Raw genomic sequence first — 18,824 nt, forward strand, 5'->3', positions numbered from 1 at the left:
CTTGCCTAATATCATATGGGAAGTCTGTGGTGGAGCAAGTAATTGAATCTTGGTCTCCCATGTCCCAGACTAGTATGCTAACCACTTTTCCATTCCTTCCTTAGAATGTTGAAAAGAATAACCCATCAAATAAGTATCTTGATCTGAACATAATGTGTTGTATTAGGGGGAATTCTGATCTATGTTGATCACTTATTTTCCAGGCCTGGCTTCCCCAAGTACCAGACCTGTCCAGTCAAACTATGCTGAAGGTTTATCTCACCTTTAAACTGTGGTTGCAGATTAACAATTGTGAAGTTGTCTGCGAGTCACTATCAAACTTGCTTTGATCCACTGGAGTGCTCAGCCTCGCCCCCCCCCCCCCCGGAGCGCTGCTTTACCGCATTATATCTGAATTCATGTTATATCGGGTCGTATTATATTGAGGTAGAGGTGTATAATAACTTTCTAGAACAATGAAGCAATTATTTTCATATCATTTTTTTTTTTACCGATTGTGTCAAAGGCAGAATTTGGAAATGAAAAATCTAGTGACAAGAATTACATATGGTGTAACAAAAGTTGGATAATAATGTTGTACCTTGGATACATCTTGAGTTGTATAGTTGAAGACTGGGGAATCATTGCTTGGTCCCTGAAGTCTGTGGGCCAGTTTTTCATCATATGTTGTTCTCTAGCAGAGGGAAGTAATGGGATTAGGAAGACAGTACCATACCACTTAAAGGCATAATTTTAATGAATCTGGAGCTGATTTTGGAATCAAAATATAATGAATGAAGTTCAGAGGTAATGAAATATTACAACATAATTGGAGAGTCTGATACTTGTTCTAGATACTTGGGGTATTTCAGCAGTTTTTCTACTGACTTTTATTTGATACTGGCTCCTATCAAAAAGAAGATGCAGAATGTAATTACAAAATAGGGGCATTTTCTCCTTTATATTGTGCTATTTTATAGCAGAGAATATGGGAGAAGGGAGTCCATCTGATGGAGCCATTTAAAAGTCAACCATAGGCATTTTTTCTTTCTTGTGTGTTTCTTTACTAAAAAAAAAATAGCATGCAAAAATGACTGTTATTGCAACATCCTGATCCTGCACTGTGATCCCTGCTGGCAAATTGTTGTACTCATGTGGAGTCCCAGATATGTCAGTGGGGCTTCATGCAGACATAGCAGTCTGTGTACTCAGATGACTATGCAGGATCATGGCCTAGGTTTGCATAGTTTAAATTTTAAAAGTCAGGAAATGCTGAAGATAAGGTTCCTACAGTACAATTAACTCAGGAATGTTGTACATGTCATATGTCCTCTTCCTGTTTTCTCTTGTTATGTCTATAATTCAATAGATTTGTTAAAACTACAATAATACATAAAGGAAAACAAGGTCATGTTAACATTGCTGTAGGAATCTTAACTTTAACTTTTATTGAGTGAAGTTATCAGAAGAAAGTTAAAATAGGGAACATGAATCTCTTGCTGAAATAAGTAAATACTGTAAAATTTAATAGACTTTAGTCTGTCTATTTCCTCTGTGTGTGTGTGTGTGTGTGTGTGTGTGTGTGTGAGATTTGAAACAAAATGATTGCGACAGGTTTTCTGAATAACTGATCTTGTCAAACAAAGGCCATAGAAATTTTTAAAGGGTGATTTACATAAAAAGATTAAAGAAAGGTGGTTCTGATTGTGACTAACCTGGACATCAGTAAAGCATTTCATAAAGCATCACACAGTAAACTAATTAATGATCACAAGTTTGAGTAATAAATCTAGACTGGAGTCCTGGACAATAGACTGGCTGAAGGGAAGAGAACAAAAGCTTGAGCTGCAATTTAAGGACTAAAATGCTGGGTTTTTTGTTCCTTCAGCTGGTGGTGACTGTGACACCCTGGCACCCCAATATTCACCACTGTCATGTCATTGGGATATGCTTTCTACAAAGTATGCCTTGTGAGGTATCATTCTAAAAGTCTTGATCTGCTAGACAGTAATATCTCATTGGATTGTATGTGCTATCGTCATATGTGAAGTGATGAAGTTTCCACTTGGTCCCCATCACCAAGAGGGCCACCACCATCAGAAGTCCAGGAGGAAGAGAGAGAAGAGCCCGAAGAGGCCCCTGAAGGTGATACACTGCCACCCACTTGTATTTCATTCTCATCCCCGGATGAAACAATTATGCCACCGCCTCCCACTACAGAAGTTCTGGAACAGCCTTCCAAGGGGAGTAGTGGGGACAAAAGACATATCTGTCTTCAAGACTAAGCTTGATAAGTTTATGGAGGGGATGGTATGATGGGATAGCCTAATTTTGGCAATTAATTGATCTTTGATTATTAGCAGGTAAATATTCCCAATGGTCTGTGCTGGGATGTTAGATGGGGTGGGATCTGAGTTACTACAGAGAATTCTTTCCTGGGTGCTGGCTGGTGAGTCTTGCCCACATGCTCAGGGTTTAACTGATCACCATATTTGGGGTTGGGAAGGAATTGTCCTCCAGGGCCTCTGCAGCGTGGGGCACGGGTCACTTGCTGGAGGATTCTCTGCACCATGAGGTCTTTAAACCACAATTTGAGGACTTCAATAATTCAGACATAGGTTAGGGGTTTGTTACAGAAGTGGGTGGGTGAGATTCTGTGGCCTGCATTGTGCAGGAGGTCAGACTAGATGATCATAATGACCTTAAAGTCTATGAGTCTATGAGTCTATGTGTTACTGAAACGTGAGGTTGAAAACACCCACAAGCAGCCTTTCAGGTACAACAGTAAAAAGGCAAAACAATGTTAATGGCTTATTGAGGAAATGCCCACAAGCACAAGGATTACCCCAGGAACTGTGTACAATAGAAACCTTTCAGAGATAGTACTACACAATGGGAACTGTTTGACCCAGGTCACAGCAAAAGAGTTTTTCAGCAAGTGAGAAGAAGATATAAAAGGAGTTCAATGACATCATGATGGTACCGCACTCTCCCTACAACAACACACCTAGAAATACCTGAGGGGCAAGGACTGAACTATGGGAAGTGATGGTCCCCAGGCTAGAGGGATTTTTAGCCTGTGTATGAAAACCCAGGAAAGCCAAGGCAGCTTGTGCCTTAAGAATCTGCCAGCCTGTTTATCACTCAGGGTGAGAATTTACTAATTCATATCCTACCTATCTTGTGTGTTAAGCTCAGTTTGTGGTTTTGTTTATTTACTAAGGTAATCTGCTTTGATCTGTTTGCTATCACTTATAATAGCTTAAAATCTATTTTTTGTTGTTAATAAACTTGTTTTTGTTTTTTTGTCTAAAACCAGTGTGTGGAAATTATAATTTAGGGCAGAAAGCTGTTGCTCCCTCCACATTAAGTGATGGGGCGAATTATATGAGCTTACGCTGTGTAGTTCCCTGTACAGCGCAAGACGGTACAATTTTGGGTTTACACTCCAGTGTGTGTGTGTGGAGGGATGCCTTAGCAATTGGGAGATGCCTTAGCTGAGCCTTCCCATGCAGAGCTGATCTCAGCATCGGTGTGTAAAGCTGCAGCTGGGTGTGTTCCTCTCTGTGGGTATGCTGGTGAAAGAGCAAGCTTGGAGAACGTGGCAACTTATCACAGCACCACAGTGTGAAAAGGAGCCCAGGCTGGTGGGTCAGGCGGGCTCAGTGGTACCCCAGTTCCAAGTGGCACCCCAGGGGGAACCCGTCTCAGTGACATCTTGCTGTACAGCCAAAAATGAAATATAAAATAGTAAAAATCTAAAATCACAGCCACTCACATATAATACACAGGCATAAAAAATATAAATCACCCCCAAATGATCAGTTCTTAAGTAGTTAGATGCAAAAGGAAAACAGAAGAAAGAGCAAATGTGTGTGGGGGGGTGTGTGTGGGCGGAGGGGAGGACAAGGTGCACCCAAACTGTCAAAGGCAGACCAACTGAAATTAATGGGTTTGCAGTGTCCCAGAAAGCAGAGTGTGAAAAGCTCAATGACTGTTTTCTAGGTGGTGAATTCTATCAGTGAGGCCCATTGTCCAAGAGAGACCTTTCTCTTTGATCTTGATTAGACCTAGGGCCTTAAAAAAGACCATAACTGTCAGCCAGGGACACAAAGCAATTGGTGACTGCTCAAATAATTGGGGTACAAATACACAGCAACCCTTCCTGCCCCCCAACAGCAACTCTCAGAGCCTGGGCTCATGGGCTTGTGCTGGTGGGCAGTATAGACACTCTGGCTGGAAACTGGACTCTGAGGCCCTTCCCCTCTTGCCAGGTCTCAGACCTGGGCTCCAGCCCAAGCCCAAAAGGCTACATTGCTGTTTTTAGACAGCGTGAACCCCTCAATCCTGAGTTAGTTGACCCAGGCTCTGAGACTCACTGCCCCAGGGTTGTTTTTGCTGTGTAGACATTCCCAGAGAGCCTAGATTGCTAAGAGTTTTACATATTAATACCAAGATCTTGAATTGTATCCTTTGGCATATTGCCAATTACTAATCTTGTTTTGTCTTGCATTATACAACTGGGCATTCTCCATGACGGTACCTTTACTTTGGAATTTAGTTCCCTCCCTTCATCCAAAATAGCCTAAATTTGTATGTTGCTTTTTGGGATGGCTGAAGTACATGTGATTATAGTCCTTTAGGGTACAGGGTTTTTTGAGGGAGTTCTGGGGGTCTTTGTGGGGTTTGACTGTGTTTTGTGGGATCTGAGATGAGATAATTGTGGTTATCAATGATTGGTTGTTTTGTTGGTGTTGGTGCAGAATGAGTAAAAAGGAAGTGACCTCTGATCTGCTGTTGCTGTGTTTTGGTTTTTATGAGGTGTAGTTCTGTTATTGGTTAGGGTGCCTAGAAGAGCCCTTGGATAAACTCTAGGCCTCCTATATCCTGGACATTATCATATTTATCAGGGAAAGGGAAGCATACAAATGTGTTTGAGGGCTGTGAACAAAATGGCCATTACTTAATCATCTGTAGCTTTACTCTTTGTACTAACAACAAAATAATCACATGCTGCTCTCAATGTCTCATATGAGATACAGCCAGAGAGCATTGCTGCATAGTTTTCTTCATGGTAAACAACAAAAATGTGTGGGTACAATTCATAATTCTTAGGGCTGCAAGGGTTCTACTCGCACAACCAGGGGCGGCTCTAGGATTTGCGCCGCCCCAAGCAGGGTCGCATGCTGCGGGGGGCGCTCTGGCGGTCGTCAGTCCCGCGGCTCCGGTGGACCTCCCGCAGACGTGCCTGCGGAGGGTCCGCTGGTCCCACGGCTCCGGTGGGCCTCCCGCAGGCATGCCTGCGGATGCTCCACCGGAGCCGCGGGACCAGCGGACCCTCCGCAGGCATGCCTGCGGGAGGTCCACCGGACCCGCCTGCCGCCCTCCTACGGGACGCCGCCCCAAGCGCGCACTTGGCGTGCTGGGGTCTGGAGCCGGCTCTGCGCACAACTAATCCAACTCCTTGTTCTCATTCCTTAACTCTAACTTTTATTGATTATTGTAGATTTAGTTCCCTTAATTTTACTGTAACACAGGGTTTGGAGATTTCATTATCTTTGTTTTCCTATCAATTATATAACTTGTATGGTAGCTTTCCAAGGAAATAATACTGCTGTTAGCTCACAAGTGTTGTCCAAATAGCAGAACTTTTCCCATTCATAGTCCCATTGAAATGAAGCTTGTAAGCAAAATTCAGTATAAAGGATGGTTATGATGATTAAAGTATTTAGTAAAAATGGCATCTTATTACTGCATACACAGTAAAATTTACATGTGCTATATCTATTAGCAAAAACATGTTTTTATGCCTGCCAGCACTGCACAGCTAACATAGCTGTAGAAAACTATGTAATAATCTATTCCACCTCATGCATCATCAGCAAAATTACTGGCTATGTTCTGCATCTAGTATCCTTTATTGTTGGTGATGAATGATGTACTGGATGAAGATGAAGGAACACATCTGGATTATAAAATATCATGCTGAGTGCACAGTTAGCAAACTCTTGACTTGTAAGCTGACCAGATTTCATGTGAAAGTAATTGTTGGATAATAAATAGGGAATCAAGACATAAATGTATATGGAATCACTCTTGTGTAATATAATAGTAATTATAGTAATATAATAAAATGATAGCAACACTTTATATTTACAATTCAGCATAGTACATCTTTCATTCCCGATGTTCCCAAGATGCTTCACAAATTGTATTATACAGCAATCACTTTCCCTGCCACTGAAATTAGGACAGCTCTGAGATACAATACCAACTAGGAGTCCAGTGGCACCTTAAAGGCTAACACATTTATTTGGCATAAGCTTTCTTTATTTGGGCATAAGCTTTTGTGGGTAAAAAACCCACAAAAGCTTATGCCCAAATAAATTTGTTAGTCTTTAAGTTGCCACCGGACTTCTTGTTGTTTTTTGTGGATACAAACTAATACGGCTACCCCTCTGGTATTTGAGATACAATTCAACACTCTGCATAAGAAAAATACTATACAATAATTTTTAGGAGGAGATGGAGGTAATATGTGTAAAAACTAGGGCTGTCAATTAATTGCAGTTAACTCATGCGATTAACTCAAAAAAATTAATCACGATTTAAAAAATTAATCATGATTCATTGCACTGTTAAACAACAGAATACCAATTGAAATTAATTAAATATTTTGGGTGGTTTTCTACATTTTCAAATATATCTATTTCAATTACAACACAAAATAGAAAGTGTACAGTGCTCACTTTGTATTATTTTTATTACAAATATTTGCACTGTAAAAATGATAAAAGAAATAGCATTTTTCAATTCACCTCATACAAGTACTGTAGTACAATCTCTTTATCATGAAAGTTGAATTTACAAATGGAGAATTATGTACAAAAAAAACTGCATTCAAAAACAAAACAATATAAAACTTTAGAGCCTACAAGTCCACTCAGTCCTACTTCTTGTTCAGCCAATCACTAAGAGAAACAACTTTGTTTACATTTACAGGAGATAATGCTACCCACTTCTTAATTACAATATCACCTGAAAGTGAGAACAGGCATTCAGATGGCGCTGTTGTAACTGGCGTCACAAGATATTTACATGCCAGATGCGCTACAGATTCATATGTCTCTTCATGCTTCAGCCATCATTTCAGAGGACATGCTTCCACGCTAATGATGCTCATTAAAAAAATAATGTGTTAATTAAATTTGTGACTGAACTCCTTGGGGGAGAATTGTATGTCTCCTGCTCTGTTTTACCCGCATTCTGACACATATTTCATGTTATAGCAGTCTCATATGATGACCCAGCACATGTTCATTTTAAGAACACTTTCACTGCAAATTTGACAAAATGCAAAGAAGATACCAATGTGAAATTTCTAAAGATACTTACAGCACTCAACCCAAGATTTAAGAATCTGAAGTGCCTGCCAGAATCTAAGAGGGATGAGGTGTGCAGCATGCTTTCAGATGTCTAAAAAGAGCAACAGTCTGATGTGGAAACTACAGAACCTGAACCACCAAAAAAGAAAATCAACCTTCGGCTGGTGGCATCTGACTCAGATGACAAAAATGAACATGCATCGGTCCGCTCTGATTTGGATCATTATTGAGCAGAACCCACCTTCAGCATGGACGCATGTCTCTGGAATGATGGTTGAAGCATCAAGGGACATATGAATCTTTAGTGCATCTAGCATGTAAATATCTTGCAATGCTGGCTAGAACAGTGCCATGCAAAAGCCTGTTCTCACTTTCAGGTGACATTGTAAACCAGAAGCAGGCAGCATTATCTTCTGCAATTGTAAACAAACTTGTTTGTCTGAGCGATTGGCTGAAGTAGGACTGATTGGACTTGTAGGCTCTAAAGTTTTACATTGTTTTATTTTTGAATGCAGGGGTTTTTTTTACATAATTCTACATTTGTAAGTTCAACTTTCATGATAAAGAAATTGCACTACAGTACTTGTATTATGTGAATGGAAAAATGCTATTTATTTTGTTTTTTGCAGTGCAAATATTTGTAATAAAAATAATATAAAGTGAGCACTGTACACTTTTTATTCTGTGTTGTAATTGAAATCAATACATTTGAAAATGTAGAAAAATTGAAAAATATTTAAATAATTGGTAATCTGTTATTGTTTAACAGCGCAATTAATCACAATTATTTTTTTAATCACGCGATTAATCACGATTAATTTTTTTAATTGCTTGACAGCCCTAGTAAAAACAATATTGAGAAAATCAAATATAATGAAACTACTAACTAAGTTCAATATAGGACAATACTCATATCCATTCATTAAATACTTATCTTTTCTATGCAGTACTGATTTATCAGTGTTTGATAAAAACTGAATACAAATTCCTAAAAAAGCACTCTCCTGGTACTCCAAAAAAACAACAAAAAATAAAAAAACAACAAAATAACCCCCCCAAACAAACAAACAAAAAGCCAAGTTAATGCAGAAATACCTGATTAAAAAAAAATCTTTTTCAATATTTCATTTGTTGGGACAGAACCCCTCACCCATGTGGCCAAGTACAGAAACACCTAGATATGATGCATCCATATGTTAAGAACATAAGAACAGCCGTACCGGGTCAGACCAAAGGTCCATCTAGCCCAGTATCTGTCTACCGACAGTGGCCAAAGCCAGGTGCCCCAGAGGGAGTGAACCTAACAGGCAATGATCAAGTGATCTCTCTCCTGCCATCCATCTCCATCCTCTGACGAACAGAGGCTAGGGACACCATTCTTATCCATCCTGGCTAATAGCCATTTATGGACTTAGCCACCATGAATTTATCCAGTCCCCTTTGAAACATTGTTATAGTCCTAGGCTTCACAACCTCCTCAGGTAAGGAGTTCCACAAGTTGACTGTGCGCTGCATGAAGAAGAACTTCCTTTTATTTGTTTTAAACCTGCTGCCTATTAATTTCATTTGGTGACCCCTAGTTCTTGTATTATGGGAATAAGTAAATAACTTTTCCTTATCCACTTTCTCAACATCACTCATGATTTTATATACCTCTATCATATCCCCCCTTAGTCTTCTCTTTTCCAAGCTGAAGAGTCCTAGCCTCTTTAATCTTTCCTCATATGGGACCCTCTCTAAACCCTTAATCATTTTAGTTGCCCTTTTCTGAACCTTTTCTAGTGCTAGAATATCTTTTTTGAGGTTAGGAGACCACATCTGTACACAGTATTCGAGATGTGGGCGTACCATGGATTTATATAAGGGCAATAATATATTCTCAGTCTTATTTTCTATCCCCTTTTTAATGATTCCTAACATCCTGTTCACTGTTCTTCCCCCCCCCCCTCCTTCATTTCATGTCCTGTTTGAAGACCAATACCAAGAAGTTTTCTCTCAAACTTTCAGGTTCTAGGATCAACCAAAGTAGTCTCCTTCCTGAGTTGTGGAGGTATAAAAATGTTAGTGGCTCAGGGTGGGGATTTGGGAAGCAGAAGTGAAAACACTGGATTTAGCTCAAGCACTGAGTCCCTTGTGGAGGAGATGGATTGTTCATTTTGCGGTGGAACTAGACTTCCCCCCTTTTTTAACATTTACTTTTGTTGAACCTCCCCAAAATTGGATGTTGTCTGGCAAGTTATCATAGTAATTAGAGGTGGGTCAAATCTGAACTTCCTCAAAGTTCTTGGGCTGCAGAATTCAGGATTTTGGTTTGGCCTCATACCTAATGATAAATACAGTATATAAATAACTTGTGGTATCAGTAGATAACTTTAATACTATGTAGTGCCCCTTGTTTCTACAGAGGTTATCATGCAGTTAACTTGAAAGACTGACTGGTATTTCACAGTAGTTATCTAAATAATTTGTCTTACTACCATAGCAAGTACAAACTGTAACACTTGTGATTCATCTGCAAAACATACCACATGCCAATTGTTTTACTAGAAGTGTTCTAGGAGGGGAATCCATGAGAGGAAAGGTTAACAGCATAATTAAAAAGCCAGAGATTACAATAGCAGTTGTAACAGTGGGTAACTGACTCCACAGAGCCACAGTTTTCAGATACCTGTGTATTCTCTTTCAGAGATGCTTAAAGTTCTTGTTTGTGAGCAACTTGTGAAAATCCCTACTTTCTGGACTAAGCCTCAGTAAACGGGTTTAGTACAAGGGGTCCCATATAAGTAGTGATAATAGAATACTTTCCCAAAGATAAAATGGCTACTCTGTAGCCATTAGTACACTCTCAGTCTTTCATGTCCAAGTTCATACCAATGTTGTTAAATGGCTGTTGAATCTGCATTATCAAGGAATTCCCCCAGCCTCCCCCAACATTTTGTTGCCGCCTTAATTTCTTATTCACCCACATTTTGAAGTATTTACTGATTCTAGTTGATTTCAACCGATACTCACTTTCTTGAGCTTTGTTAAAAACTTATTTAATTAAGCTCACCTAACACTGGCTTTGAAGTTCCTATTGAAAGACATAACGGCTACCACAAACATTTTTATGATAAGCTGATAATGAAATAACCTCTCAATTAATATTACTCAGCTGTCTGAAAAAATATTCATAACAAAAAGAATTAAAATAGCACATTAATTCATACTATTTCAACCCAAGTAAATAAGCAGTCTTTCATACAATTAGTTCCTCTACTTAAGTTGTATCAAATATGTACAGTAGATGAATTAAGATGTGTGTAATTAATTAAATGTCATGAAAAGTGAGGAAGTGAAATCCAGTACAGGTGAAGAGCCTATGTCCAGATAAGGTTTTATATTCCTGCACTACTACCTAAATATTCTCTTTTAGAGATTATCAAGCAAAAATAAGAACACTCACAGTACAAAATTCTACAATCCATACCTCTTTATATCCTGTTAAAAACTCCAGTAAGCAGTACTTACTATGAGACCTCACAGCCTTACATGCATCTGTGTCCCATAAGACTCAACATCTATCTTGCTTACGATGAGTGAATGAAGGGCACTTTAATAACAATCATTATTTTTACCTGCTGACTACTATGTCGACGGACATCCTCTTTGAAATGCATTTTTCTCTGCAAGTCCCTTACAACTGCAGCTTTATTGTCATGAATATAATCATCCGATGCTAATTGCAGGGGCTTTAGATTTTTCTTCATTGGTCCATGGGTTGCTCTAGAAAACAGATCTGTTACTAAAATGCTAGTAATGATAAATAGTAGTCAATCACTTTTGTAATGTCATTCATTAAACTCTAAATATGCAAAGAAATCAGCTGATTGCTTTATCTATTAAGCAGAGAACAAAAACTTACTATCTTACTGTGTGCATTTAACTCTCGTTAATGCCAGTAGGAATTAAGAATGCACATTTAGAAAAGAATATGCATTAGATACCACATCTTGGTTCCAGATCCTTACTTTCTGGAATGAGGTCATCAGAATAACACCAAGCTATTCAAGAAATGTGTGTACATCTAGGTGTAGGTACACAGAGACATAGCTGTAACATACCAAAAAAGTTAATGGTGTTTACCTTACCAGGGCAACCATGTAGTGGGTGTGTCTTCACCCTCCCCTTCTCATATTTTCCCTGATCAGTCATTCCTTTCTATGCCCTCCTCCTCCCAGTTCTTCTAGGCCAAATCCCTACTTTTCCATTTGTGAAATGCTGTCTCTTTTTAAACTAAATCAAACTTTAATAAATGTTTGAATATTAAACAACAGTCTCTACGCTAAGAGAATATGCCTTCCTATGGCCTACCTCTCCCAAAAGCAATTGGGGAGTAAATCTGCAATGTACTAATATAATTAATTAGTTGTGTTCTGACTAATGGGAAGCATTGGTAGAAGGGGTAACAGTCCATCACTATGAAAAGCACATTTATCTTAGATCATCCCACACAAGTTTGGTGTTATCTCACCACTCCTACTGCAGTAATTCTTAACATCACCAATGCAAAATAATTAAACTAAAGTTCTGGTAAATCATAGAAATGTAGGGCTGGAAGGCACCTCAAGAGGTCATCTAGTCCAACCCACTTCACCGAGTAGGACCAAGTATACCTAGACCTAAATGTTCATCCATTAACTCAAATAATTTTTGTGCCCCTCATTTTGATGCTTGCTCCCATATTAAGATGTACATTTGGCCCTTGACTGTTTAGGAGCTATTTACATGTGGAGTTAGCTCTAGGCTGTGAGCCAGGAACAGCAAATGCAGATAATAATAGTTACCTGCCATACCTCAGTATTCTGAAGATTAATTCGTTAATGATTATAATGCGCTATATAAACGTTAAGTGTGATTAATGTGAAGGGAACAATTATTCTGCAGTACGTATGCACTAGCTCCAAGTGGGTTTTTGTTTGGTTGGTTTTTCCCTACTGTTGTTGTTGTGAGGTTGTAAAAGCTGCAGAGATCTCATTCACTGTTTGGTGGGGTAAGGGTAAAATCCTAACTAAGAACATAACAGCTCTGTTTCATATGTCTGCCCTCCATGCTGCGACTGCAGAAGAGCCCAGGCATGTGTTGTAGGAATGTTGCTGAGCTCAGCAGAAACCAAATACCTGGTGGTGCTGAGCAATCTTAAATGTACTTAAAGGCTTCTTTGAACTTTACTATGAAAGGCTGGTGAGTGTTGGGAGTAGACATGTATATATTTTTTTAATTCCTAGATTTGTCTGTATTTGACATAAAGTTATGGCCATGGGGACTGCACACAGGACAGTGAGTCGAGGCTCTAGGTTTATTCTTGACAGTCACTGCCTTGCTGTCTCTCATTTACTCCATGTGTAAGATAAGGATAGTAATGCTGACTCCCCCTTTGTAAAGAGTTTGGAGGTCTATTCATGAAAAGATCTTTAAAAGTGTTAGTGTAATACATGCTAACACAGTGTTGGTGTGAGAGACAGCAGTTATTATTATTAATCTCAACTCTGTCAAGAAAACAATGACAGACCACCCTCTTCTAGCCTTTAAACAACCCCCAGCCTCTCCCCACTCATCATCAGAAACAAGCTTCCTACAGACCAGGACACACCAACTCAAAGTAGCGCCAGACCCTGCCAGAACAACAGATGCAAAAACTCTAGATGTATCTTCACTGCTATGATGATCAATACCCCCAACCACATACTCTTCAAGATCCATGGGTCCTACACATGCCAATCACACCCTGGGGTGTACCTCATCCAGTGCACTAAATGCCCCAATAACAATTATGTGGGTGAAACCAGACAATCCCTATGTTCTCAAATGAACTCACACAGGAAAATAATAAAAGACAAAATCACCATATCACCTGTGGGTGAACACTTTTCACAAAGCTATCACTCCATATTTGACCTATCAGTCTTCATCCTCAAAGGACACCTGCACAACACCTTCAAAAAATGAGTCTGGGAGCTTAAATTCATAACTTTACTAGACACTAAAAATCCTGGACTGAATAGAGGCACTAGATTTATGTAAAACATTATATAACCTACTAAACCGCTGCCCCACCCCGCTTTTTTTCCCTTTCCCCCCATGACTGCAGGGGTATTAACTGGCCACTTCACCTTGAACAGTCCCTTGAAATATGTGTCTTCTACTTATGTTAAACAATCTGTTCCACTCCGAGTACATTTCCCAGACCTGAAGAGGAGCTCTGTGAAAGCTCACAAGCTTGTCTCTCTTACCAATAGAAGTTGGTCCAATAAAAGATATTACCTCACCCACCTTGTTTCTCTAACAAAAAAATGAGACACTTAAAACATTAATCTTTTGGGTATAACATCTTACTTGTTTGGTTACATAGAGCACACTAGTCTGTCACAGAAACCTCTCTCTACCGCTTATTCTAATAATTAAATGATCATTTATTTGGAAACTATTAATTCATCAGAGCTTTTAAATATTTAACAATTGCAAACAAAACAGCACTCTTTTGTAAATTATTTTTAGATATACCTATTCTATATGCCTACCATTGGGTCACCATGTCTTGGTTACCAAATCCTTTAAAAAATCTAAATCATTTACCCACAGTAGGTAAATGAGCTTTAATAGCTCACAGATAAATGGGTTTAGATTTATCCTGTAAAATCTCTTCCTCCCACTAACAGAATTCTCTGCATCCCTGATGAAGTCCCGAGAGTCCTCAATATCTCCTACCTCCATCCATTTTAACCCTACCATCTTGTCATCCTGAGTCCACCCTGTCCTCCAGGTATCATGTTGTAGCTACCATCCTTCCAGATGGGCCTGCCTCAAAGCTTCCTTAATTGGGCATAAGGTTTGAATGAATCAAATCCTCCTTTCCAAGAAGTGGGCATGCTGCTAACGGATAAGAACCCACCAATATCTTTATATTTCTATTTCATGAATGACATTATTTCAACAAAACATCTATGTAAGCACAAAACAGAAATTAACCATGGTTTCAAAGTAACTTCCTGTACCAACTTCAGCTTTTAAGTTTGTGCTACTTACGCAGCTGGTGCGCTTCTAGGCAGACCCATAGCATTGGTTGGTGGTATAGAAGGAAGTGAAGGAAGAACAGAACTGAGAAAGGCTACTGGGTTCTGAATCCGGCTGATTGGAGAGACAGGAGTAGGAAGTATGCTGTGGGGCTGAAATTGGTTCAGGCTAGATATAGAAAGCAATAGTGGAGGCAACACTGATTCTTTGGGACTTGCTAGAGGCTGCTCACTTTGGCTTGTAAACCCTCCCGGAGACCTTGTCTGGATTGGTGGAGGAGATTCAACGAAATTTTCCTTGTTCATTGTTCTTTGGGTTCCTTGAGGCACGCTGCTGAATGTAGGCACTGGGGAGCTGGAAGGGGAGTTGATAGGTGGTGTGGTGTTCTGGGACACAAGGAACTGTTTCGGTCGGGTATAGCTGAATGTCTGTGAAGGAGAGACTTTGGCCTGCTTGTATATAGTTGATGTAGACTGCTGGTTGAATGAAGTAGTGGAGTTCAATATACCTGTGTTGAATGGCAGTTCTCTTGGAGATGGGGGAGATGGCTGGTGTAGATGCTGCTGTTCAAGCAAGACCTGGTTGTGGAGCTGTTGTAACTGGGTGGGATCTCTGTATACAAAACAAGGATGGGTGAAATCTGTCATGTGCCACACCAAACTGTTAAACAGGTTGTCTGCGCTGCCACTGTAGTTCTGAGAGTATAAATTTTCATGTGCAGCTGGTCACACCTCAGGCTCAAAAGGAAAGGTGATGCTAATAACAAAAACTAGGGAGAGCTTCTTTCCTTCTCCCAGCTCTAGTTACATGCCATGTTCTGTGGCATCAAGCAAAGAGAACGATATCAGGTGAAAAGGAAATATTGTTAAAATAAACCACTCCTTTCCCCTGCTAAAAGCCTTTCCCCTTTCTTCGCAGTGCCATAATACATACTATTTGACTGGAACAGTTTTGTTTTTTTAAACTTTAACAGGTGAAGAGAACTATTTGCAGGAAAATAAAACTCTGATCTGGAGACTTAATTTCCTCTATTTTAAGGGAGTCAGATTCTGCTGTTATGGTTATTAGTTAGTAGTTCATCTCCACTGAAGTCTGTGGGCTTGCACTGGTGTAACTGAGAGAACAATGAACTTTTACAATCCAATATCAAGCCTGGCTTTTTAACATCTATTAAGAGTTTAAACTAAGTGCTGAAGCCAACAGTGTGGTAAACAACACTCTGTAATAACTACACTTCAAGAGTAAATGTAATCAGCCTTAATTTGGCTGGTGTTGACATTCAGTGCAGGGCTGGAGTACATCATTCAGGGAGCAGCTGCATTTCATGAAATTTTTATTTCCTAGATGTTATTTATAGTGGATGTCTTTGTTCACTTTGCAGTCAAAGCAAATTATTTCCCACATTATGTGATAGATTTTGTTATTATGCATGTGGAAATATAGCATATGGATAATAGGCTGCCTTTCTCCTTAGTGAAAAACAACATAAATGACAACTATGAGATATGAAGAGTCATCATGTAATAAATCGCTCAATTTTCCTTTAATATCTAACAAAGAAAGATAGACAAGCTGCTATTGCTTATTTTTTTAATGTTCATTTTATATTGCACTTTAGTCTTCACCATTATATAGAGAGTCTTCAAACCTTATGGTGCTTTCATCTGTCTATGAATTCACTTACATTTTCTTCACATGAAAATTTATCTTTCTGAAAGTTTAAAAGTATAAACTGCCCCAAACTGGCTCTCCAAATCCAAACCCCATGAATTTAGTGGACTTCCAGATTTATTTAAATGTAACTGTTGTTCTTTACATAATTTAGTACCCACAAAAAACTCTGTTAAAAGAACATTATTAAGTTTTCAAAGTCAAGCACTTAAAAGTTACGAAATGCCAGAATTAAGGCCTGTGCAAGTTTAATTTGGCCTCCTTGGGCATCTGCATTATGATACAGCCTTTAATTACATGATCACATATTATTTTTTCCACAGGACTCCGTAGTCATTCAAGTGTTGGGCAACATTAATAATGTTGTGAAGAGTTACCATGTCCCTCCTCAGCCCTTTTTTCTCTAGACTAAACATGTCCAATTCTTTCAACCATTCATCACATCAGGTTTTCTACATCTCTTATAATTATGGTTGCTCTCTTTTGGACTCTTTCCAGTTTGTTCACATCTTTCTTAACATGTGGTACCCAAAACTGGACAGATTTCTCCAGCTGAGGCCTCAGCAGTGTCAAATAGAGTAGAACAGCTACCTCCCTTGGCCTCCATATAACACTCCTGTTAATACATCCCAGAATGACAATTTCCCTTTTCACAACAGCATCACACTGTTGACTCATATTCAACTTGTGATCCATTATAACTCCCAGATCCTTTTCTGCAGTTCTACCATCTAGCTTATTATTCCACATTTTGTAGTTGTGCATTTGATTTTTCCTTCCAAATTTGCCAAACAAGCTGTTGGCTAGTCACTTAATCTCTGTTTTCTCATCTGTAAGTGATATGATACTACACACTTGCCTCAAAGTATTCATTAGTTAATTTTGTAAAGTACTTTTAGATCTTTAAATGAAAGATGCTATGTAGGTTTCCTTGTTTGTTTGTTTGGGAATATACCTATTTATTTAATTAACTGCAAAAGGGTGTTCAGATAAAAGAGGTAGTCTTTCTAGGACTAAGGCTGCCAGGGAGGCTCCACTGCTTGCTAAATTGGATTTGAAGCAAGGAACTCTATAAGTTCCATTAGCAAAAAGATAGAAGTTCATTTATTTAATTAACTGCAAAAGGGTGTTCAGATAAAAGAGGAAGCAGTTTGAGTATACATCATGGTTGGGATTCCAAAAGTTGTCCTTGAACAATCTTACACTGGTCCTTAAAATCTCCCCTCAGACCACAGTGCTCTAATCCTGCACTTGTCTGGTATCACACCATCTTAAACCCCTACATCTTTTATTTGTCTCAGGATGAGATTCATTTTCTGAGTTATAAAGTTATAAGGGAAGGTCTCATGAATCTTCAGTTTCATATTCAAGAAATACTACACCTACCAGTCTATATGAAATACAAAATTGTATGTATCCACTCCAGATAAGATTACATAAGCAGAGCTAAGTGAGAAACGTGCAAAGTTTGCTTGCATTTTGCCTGGATCCAGGCAGTATGATTAATCTCTTACCTGCAACAACACACACAAAATATCATAGAAATTCACAACACAAAAAGAAATGGGAAAATATTTTTGAATTTTTTTAAATGTTGTAATGCACTTTCATTTCCTCATGAAATACACATGAAATCAGAGGTAGTTTAATGGCATGTGATTTCTAACACTAATATTAAGACTTAAAATCCCTTTTACTTACAGTTTTGGTTTAGCCAGTACTGGAGGGGGCTCTTTTGTAGGTGAGGTTGGCTCTGGTATTTTCATTGTCTGTCCATTAATCCTCTCCCGGAAGTAGTGTGGTCTAACCTGGTTTGCAGATACTCCTCCATCTTCTGATGATGTTTCACTTCCTTTATCATCTTCAGGCAGTTTAAAGTGCACTCGGAGGCCTATCTTAGAACTTGACCTTGGTTCATTGTGGTTCACAAGGACCCCTTCTAATTTAGGTTTTGGGGGCTGATCCACCAATGGAAGTGAAGAGATGAGTGGGGTAGGATGTTGTTCAGCAGCAATTAAGTTGATTGAGCTCATTGTATGAAGGGCAGCAGTGTTGCTATGGTCCTCAGGCCCTGAAATGGCAAATATTAAACTTATGCTGTTACTTAAATTTGGTGAATTAGATTACAGTAAAATCATAACTGTTGCAGTTGGGAAAGCTCAGGTTAATGCCTTATCTAGCTTTGGAATGAATTGTTTGGCTATATCCATAGACATACCTATTTCTTAAACTTAACAGAGAATATTATAAAGAGAGACAAAAAAAGAATCTTTCTACAATTGGAAAGATCTAGAGGTGACCTACACCCCTGTTCCCCAATGAGTTCGCGAGCATCTTCAGAATCAGTCAGAAAAATTCTCTAGCTTTTTGGTTGCAAAGAAAATCTTCCAAACATGAGCAAAATGCAAACTAATGCTGAGCTGAGTTTTTTTCCATTTATTGATGCGTTAGCCAGCTGCTTTGTATCTCAGAAGCTCAAAGCAGGTGAGTGGCAACTGAGGATCTGGGCCAACATGTTCGTTGTGGGCTTTATATTATAGTAAGAGAACTGGTACACTGGAGAGACTCGAGAGAGATTACAAAAAAGATTATTGATCTAATCCTGTGGTCAGTGAGAGTTTAGCTTGAGAAAAGACTGGTGCAGGATTTGTCCCTTCATGTCCTACAAGGATGGACAGAAGTACTCTAACTGGAGAAGTGAAGTTCTGAAAAGACACAGCAATCTGCTCTATACAG

General features: G+C 39.1%; 1 protein-coding gene across 6 annotated transcripts in view; it reads right to left on the minus strand.

The window, feature by feature from the left end:
- The window catches only part of MYPN (myopalladin), a 133,122-nt gene that overhangs the window by 25,109 nt on the left and 89,189 nt on the right, over positions 1 to 18,824 (minus strand). For all 6 annotated transcript variants that reach the window (XM_039546939.1, XM_039546938.1, XM_039546942.1 and 3 more), the window contains 4 exons: positions 17,790 to 18,159; positions 14,430 to 15,029; positions 10,982 to 11,129; positions 581 to 673 (listed from right to left, as the gene is read on the minus strand). In XM_039546939.1, the coding sequence (XP_039402873.1) occupies positions 581 to 673; positions 10,982 to 11,129; positions 14,430 to 15,029; positions 17,790 to 18,159 (1,211 nt within the window). The remainder of the gene's footprint in view (positions 1 to 580; positions 674 to 10,981; positions 11,130 to 14,429; positions 15,030 to 17,789; positions 18,160 to 18,824) is intronic.

Source organism: Mauremys reevesii, linkage group 7, assembly GCF_016161935.1.
Source record: "Mauremys reevesii isolate NIE-2019 linkage group 7, ASM1616193v1, whole genome shotgun sequence".
NCBI lineage: Eukaryota > Metazoa > Chordata > Testudines > Geoemydidae > Mauremys > Mauremys reevesii.